General features: G+C 47.8%; 1 protein-coding gene across 2 annotated transcripts in view; it reads left to right on the top strand.

Annotated features, from left to right (window-relative positions):
• The window catches only part of sema6ba (sema domain, transmembrane domain (TM), and cytoplasmic domain, (semaphorin) 6Ba), a 68,423-nt gene extending 61,382 nt beyond the window's left edge, over positions 1–7,041 (top strand). For both annotated transcript variants that reach the window (XM_042062687.1, XM_042062698.1), the window contains exon 17: positions 3,246–7,041. In XM_042062687.1, the coding sequence (XP_041918621.1) occupies positions 3,246–4,195 (950 nt within the window). In that variant the 3' untranslated portion in view covers positions 4,196–7,041. The remainder of the gene's footprint in view (positions 1–3,245) is intronic.
• The last annotated feature ends 500 nt before the right edge of the window (positions 7,042–7,541 follow it).

Raw genomic sequence — 7,541 nt, forward strand, 5'->3', positions numbered from 1 at the left:
TTAACATAGCGGCATTCTGATGCTACACTAACTTATAATATGGAGAATAAAGTGTCTGACATAACAAAAGGTGCCCGGAACACTTGATATTACACTATGTAACGTTATTGATAGGGGAAGGATTACAACCATTTCAGTCGTTTTTTGTCTACCTGAGTAGCGTTTAGCGCCAAGGAGCATAGATATCAATTCTTCCACTGTGTTCCTTTTAATCTGATGGATTATAGTGTCACTGGCCAACTTTTATTGCCACATTTTTGTATCCTACTGTTTACAGCAGTAAGAGAGATATTAGGAAGGCATAAGGCTTCAAAGAGCTGAGTGCTGTTTTTTTTTTTTTATTCCTGTGAGAACTCTGGGCTGTTGTGGAGAACTGCGCTGTTGCAGTAAGCGTTCAGCGTGAAAGCTGCCTGCTTTACTGATTCCACATTTCCATTTGTACTCAATATGCTGTATCTGAGCTATTTCTGTCAGCATATTCCTGGTGCGCCATGGTTTATTTGGACTGTCGCCTCTGACCGGAAGTCTTAACCATCATTCCCTTCTATTGTTAGTGGCAACGTGTCATGGGTGCACAGCTCTGATATAACTCTGTACGTGTGATGCAAGAGAGAAGCAATGGAGAGAGTATTATGCTGAACTCAGTCATGGCAGTCACTAGGGACAGGAGACTTGAAGGAGGAGATTGTACCTTTGCTATTCTTAAACTCCAGTGCTTAGTCTTAGTGTAGTTAGAGTGTCCATATGAAAGACTGACAGTCGCAGAGACAGCGGTGTGAAGTGTATCATTTTTATCTTGACTTCTTCAACACGGGTGCTCACAAAAAGATCTTTTTTTTCCCTAGAGGAGCTTCAGGGATGTGTTGTGAGGGAGACAGAGGAGAAGGAGAGAGATGAGGGAGGTCTGCTGTAGTCCTCTCAGAAATGAGATGGAAATGAGCCCGCTGCAGTAAGCCATGGCTTAGAGTGGGCAGCCTCTGCTCTGCAGTGATAGAGGACAGACAACACTAAACACACAGAACACAGGAACCAGATTAATGAGAGGAGTTCCCCCTTCCCACTTCTCTTTTCACACACACACACACACACACACACACACACACATACACACACATACACACACACACACAGGTACGCCATTAAATCCATGTGTTCGTCAGCATATTTCATGTTTGTGTGGGTGTAATCACTGAGTTGTCGGTACAGATGCTAACCATGTCCCACACCCTCCCTGCTCTACTGGTTTTTGCTTCCCCAATATGGCCTCCCTGACAGGCTGTTAGATTACAAATCAATATCACGTTTTTTTTTCAGTCAGCCAATTTCAAGTTGGGGGGGGGGGCAGATCCATATGGACTGACTGCGCTGCTGTAATAACCAAATCCCTGTTGTAAATAAGAGACGCTTAGACAGAGGCCTCTCTCTCTAGCACGCCCTGATAAAGTACATGACACACAGTCTCTGAGAGAGAGAGAGAGAGAGAGAGAGAGAGAGAGAGAGATGGGATGGAAGGAGATGGAAATAATGGAGGTGAAATTGAAGAACATCCCCAGAGTAGCGGAGGGTGAGAGAACACTAGAGGTGTGGGATAGAGTGAGAGAAGACTAGAGGTGTGGGATAGAGTGAGAGAAGATTAGAGGTGTGGGATAGAGTGAGAGAAGACTAGAGGTGTCGGATAGAGTGAGAGAAGACTAGAGGTGTGAGAGAAGACGAGGTGTGAGAGAGTGAGAGAAGACTGGATGTGTGGGATAGAGTGAGAGAAGACTAGAGGTGTGAGAGAGAGTGAGAGAAGACTAGAGGTGTGGGATAGAGTGAGAGAAGACTAGAGGTGTGAGAGAGAGTGAGAGAAGACTAGAGGTGTGGGATAGAGTGAGAGAAGATTAGAGGTGTAAGAGAAGACTAGAGGTGTGAGAGGAGACTAGAGGTGTGAGATAGAACAGTGAGAGAGAGAGAGAGAGTGGGCTGCAAAGACATAAGTACAAGTATATATACTCTTTTGATCCCGTGAAGGAAATTTGGTCTCTGCATTTATCCCAATCCGTGAATTAGTGAAACACACACAGTGTACACACAGTGAGGTGAAGCACACACTAATCCAGAGCAGTGCATCAACAGCGGCGCTCGGGGAGCAGTGAGGGGTTAGGTGCCTTGCTCAGGGGCACTTCAGCCGCGCCTACTGGTCGGGGTTCAAACCGGCAACCCTCCGGTTACAGGTCCGAAGTGCTAACCAGTAGGCCACGGCTGCCCATAAGGAGAGCTGAAAGAAAGAGCCATGCGAGTGAAAGAGAGTTAGACCATGTCATGGATAAAAAGAAAGATGTATATTACAGCAATATAGTGCCAGTATGCTATTGAAGTCTCTTGAGTTGAACTGAAGTGAGAGAGATAAGAGCAAAGCAAAGAGAGCGGGTGACAAATGATGTCGCTGCTCGCACAGTGGGAGTCTAATTGGTAGACGTTAACTTATTTTTGATGGTTGCCAAGGAAATCTCATTAATTTCAAGTCTTTTTATATAAGAGTACACCATGCAGAAAAAAACACAAGCTACCTGCAGAAGTAGGCAACAGAGGGGAGAGTAGATCATAGCCTCTGAAGGGAAAAGGATGTAATGCTCAGAAAGATCAACATTTCTGTGTGCTCCACATTACTTGTTCGCAAAAATCGGCTGGAGGCATTAATAGAAGTTCAAGGATAAGTTTTGTCTAGGTGTTATGCAATCATGTTTTCAGATTCCTTCTGTATTCACAGTGCCCCCCCCCCCCCCCTTTGCCAGTGCCTCCTGTGACTGTAGAGAAACTGTTGAGGAGCAGATTCCTCCTTTTGTTCGTGTTTTGCATCAACACACCCAGCCCTATCACCTGCTCTGTGCTTGTGTTATATATGCGGCAAACCTGATCATCATATGGAGCTGGCAAGGAGACAAACGCACTCTGTTGCCATCTGGTGTCAAAATATGGAACATATTTTTTTATGCTAACGTGACATCACATTACATTTAGCAACAACATTGTTGCTTCACCACTCATTTTCTACACTCTGGAGGTACTCCAGGTGGAAGCAGATTGTTTTTGGAATCCTAATTCCATTTTGTTGGTCTTTCTCTAGTACTGGTACATTTCAATTGTTTTGTCAGTAGCTTGTTGAAAATTCCCCCCAGGGATTTAAGAAGGGATGGCTGGATATTTTGAATCGTTTGCAATCCTATCTCTCTCACTGTCTCTGTCTGTCTCTCTTTTGCGTGCAGGTCTCCTGAGGGAGAGTTTCATGGACGAGCCAGAGAGTCTAGTGACTCTGAACCTGCTGGTGGTGGCCGCAGTGTCAGCCTTCTCCACGGGGGCGGCGCTGTCGGGCCTGGCCGTGTGCTGGATCATGGGCCAGAAGCACCGGCAGCGCTCCCGCAGCCGAACGGCCGGCTCTAGCTCCCAGCGCAAGGCCGAGAAGGAACCGCATGGCATGCTGGGCCCCAGCGGCGCCGGCTCGGTCATCAGCGTGTCGCGTCACAGCGTGGGGACGGCCGGCGAGCGGCGCTCTCAGGGCGAGACGCTGTTCGTCATGCCCAACGGCTGGGTGAAGGCCGGCGACTTGGACCCGGGGCTGCTGCCCACACCTGAGCAGACACCTCTGCAGCAGAAGCGCCCGCCGCCGGGCCTGCGCATGTCCGAGTCCGGCTCCAGCTGGGACCAGAGCCAGAGCCAGATCTACCTGAACTCGGTGGGGACGCAGTGTCCTCCTCCGGGCACCGCCATCTTCCTCAGCTCCAAGCTGCTGCACAGCGCGGGCGGTGGCAGCCGCCGGCTGGACGACTCCACCGACGCCATGGACCGCCAGACGTCCCGCTACGTCTCCCTGTCCAAGTACCGCGAGCAGAGCCGCCCCGGAGCGCCGCTGCGCAAGTCGGCCCCGGACTACAACTACCCCATGACACCGCAAGACTCGCCCGACCGCCGCAGGGTGGTGTCGGCCCCCAGCACCCAGGTGGAGTATGGCGAGCCCCTGCGCTGGACGCACGACGGCTACATCATCAGCAGCCACGGCATGCCACCGCCCTCCGCCAGCCACCACTACCCCGGGCCGCCGCCCCCGCCGGGCCTCACCCGCTCCGTGCTGCACGGCTCCAGGGGCCTGGCCGAGCTGGTGGACTACAGCCACCTCCTCAGCAAAGCGGGCAGCGAGCGCAGCCCAATGGGCCAGTGAAGGCGGAGGCAGCGCAGCCCTGCCCAGGTCCTCTGGCTTCATCCATCTCCAGCTGACTCCCCTGCGGGATATCCAGACCGCTCTCTGAGCCACCCTCCCCCCTCCTTCCCTCCCTCCCTCAATCTGCATTCCCATTTCTGCCTGTTGTCCATTTGGCTCTCGCTGTCGTTGGTTCTGTCATCCTCTCCGCTGCTCTCTCTCTCTCTCTCTCTCTCTCTCTCTCTGTGCCTGTGCCCTACCTGGCTGGGAGGAGCTGGTTCTGATGTTCTGATACTGCAGCACTGCCTAAGACTGAGGACGCCAGGGAGTCGCGCTCCGAAGCAGCTGCCACCACCTCGCAGACAGCCAGCTTGTGCTCACCAGCCACACACGTCAGGGGCCGACACCACGACCGGGGACAGAGCGCATCCGTCAACATCCATCCCAGCGAGCTGGCCTTCCCTCTGTCACCATAGCTCCACATCCATCCACTCATGTTGGGCACAAAATGGCAGCTCTGCCCTCAACAGGCGTTTAGGAGAGATGTAATGAACGGCACTAGACTAAGGAGTTCAGAGATGGAGGAGGAAAGTGCCAGGGGACATTTATTACTCCTGAAATACAGCCAATAAGGAACAACATAACCGGCAACACCGTCTGAATGTGAGCACGGAACTAGAACTCTTTTTCTTTTACAAAACTCCAGAAAACTACTGATTTGTCAGCACACTTTCACCTGCCTGGCATTCCCAAGTAATGACACGTACGCTTTTTAATGGCCAATGGTCTCCCAGTGGACTCTCCATGACAGGAGGAACAGGAGAGTCATGGTTGCTGTCCGCTCACACAGCTCATTCTGCACAGTCACACTCTCTGGACTCTCATCTGTGCTGTGTGTGTGTGTGTGTGTGTGTGTGTGTGTGTGTGTGTGTGTGTGTGTGTGTGCATGTGTGTGTGTGCGTGTGTGTGTGTGTGTATCTGTTTGGATGTTTGTGAGTGTGTGTGAATGTGTGTGTGTGTGTGTGTGTGTGTGTGTGTGTGTGTGTGTCTGTGGATGTGTGAGAGAAGATAAGGGACAGAGAGAGAGAGAGTCCACTACTAAACATGCAGCAAGGACTGCAAAGACTAAAGAGCCCAAAGTGTTTGATAGTCTCAAGCTGGCAGTGAAAAACTGACTGACAGGTTGCGGTGGAGAGACAATGAGATTGGAAGCGGTGATCTTCAAGAGGGAGTTTTTGTGAAATAGTGTATATTAAGTTTTTATATATATTAGGTTAGTGAAAAAATCCAAACGTATGTTCCTCGCCCAATATGTGCTTAATTAGGTCACAAGAAAGGTAAACAAAAGGTAGAAGAAAGGAACAGAATTAAGAAAATGTATCATTTATTTTCAGATCAGGTTAAGATCAGGTGAACAGTGTACAGGTGTGGTCAGTTGATTTGTTTTAGGTGTGCCTGGTTAGAGAAGAAAGTTGCGCCAACAAGTAGGGGGCCAGACTACAGAGTGCTTCACAGAGTATATGTTGTAAAAGCAACACATTACTGATCAATATAAAGTTTTTCTGTTCAATTCACACCTGTACACACAGACACATAGTCTCTCTATCTCTTTCTCTCTCTCACAATCATCCTTCCATTGTTTTTTACCATTTAAATTGGACTAAATAACAGCCAGTGAACCACATGATACACAGATACATATCATCACTTATTGATTCATTTGTGCATTTTACACTCAGTGGGAATGAAGATCTAAAAGGCATTACTGTATACTATTAGAGTTGCCATCAGTTTGAGATCTTTAAGTGCTTCTCACCTATAACACTGTACCACATCTGCCTCCATAAGTGTCAAAATATACAACTGTATATGCAGACTTTAGAACATATTTCATGTCAATACTGAGCCACTGAAGTTTTGTTGGTAGAATAATGCAGTAGAATAATAGTGTTATAATGAATCACTCCATTTGCAATTCATATGAAGCGTTTGGCTTTAGAATGTGTTTGTTCATCTTCAGACATGTCAATGAATTGTCTTCATATGTGTCTCCTCTTTGTGTGGTCGTGTGGCACGTAAAGGTGACACTTTAAAATGAGATGTGTGCGCAGTGGAGGGGAGCAGATACTGAGGGTGCGCAGTGGAGGGGAGCAGATACTGAGGGTGCACTGCTCAGCCATTATTGCCAACGCAGCCATCTCCCCGAAGACAACACATTTGGCCTTCAATGTGTCTTGTTCGTTCATCAAGCTGTTGCCTGAAATGAGAAGCACAAGACTGAACTGTTTAGGGTGCACCGACTGAACTGTTTAGGGTGCACTGACTGCTAGTTTGACAATTCGGATTGAGGCTCCTGATGGTCTTAGCTGCGAGTTGGACTCTCCTCAGCTGTTCTGTGAACGTTGGCCTTCTCTGGAGCCCTTGTGATGAGTGACTCATGTAATTACTGACTTTTTCTCCCTCACTCTCTTTCCCTGTTTTTGTAACATATCATGCAGACTGAATTCATCATGTGCGGACTTGAGTGCTGTGCGGAGCTGCTGTTCAGGGGACTGTGGGGTAGATTGGGGCTCTGACTCACCTCCTGTGTACATAGTGTGAAAATGGGTTGTAATTCTGGAATAGGGGCAGCAGACCATGTTTTACTGCCGCTGTGTATAACAAAATGTCTGAATATACAGGTGTTTTTTAATATATATACAGTATATCTCACCAACATGGTACAGACTCAAATACACATGAAGTGAAATGCATCACAACACAGACACAGACACACACACACACACTCACACTCACACATTTGACACATTGATGAAAATAGAAGTGTTATCACTAATAAATCCTTGAATCATTTCATTTTTACCTCATTGTTGTGAGGCCTGTGTTTTCTTACAACAAGACAATTCAGTGGTTATGGTTATATGGTTTTATGAGAAATTGTGCTACTTAGAAGGGAGTTAGGAATCGTATTACTGTAAGGAAGGTCCATGCTACTGTATACTGCTTGCACACTGAGGGAAACTACACAAAATAACATGTAGTTTGGTTAGCATGAAACCCTGCAACCATAACAACCTTCTCTGTGGCCCAATAACTCTATTCTCCACACTAGGATTACTGCCCGCTGGTTATATGCCTCCAAATTCACAGTGAAGAGTCCCAGTGAACATATCAAATTTGAAAAAATGTCCTCAGGGTGTTGAGATATCACACTCACAAGAATGGGACATAGGCTACATGAGGTCCTTGAACTTGAACTTTGACCATCAACATTTTATTATTTCATCTTTGTTTAAGAAAATATTTGTACCAAATTTAGAGAAATGTCTTCAAGGTGTTCTTGAGATAACGCCACACAGGTCAGGGG

This window comes from Alosa sapidissima, chromosome 1 (genome assembly GCF_018492685.1).
Source record: "Alosa sapidissima isolate fAloSap1 chromosome 1, fAloSap1.pri, whole genome shotgun sequence".
Taxonomy (NCBI): domain Eukaryota; kingdom Metazoa; phylum Chordata; class Actinopteri; order Clupeiformes; family Clupeidae; genus Alosa; species Alosa sapidissima.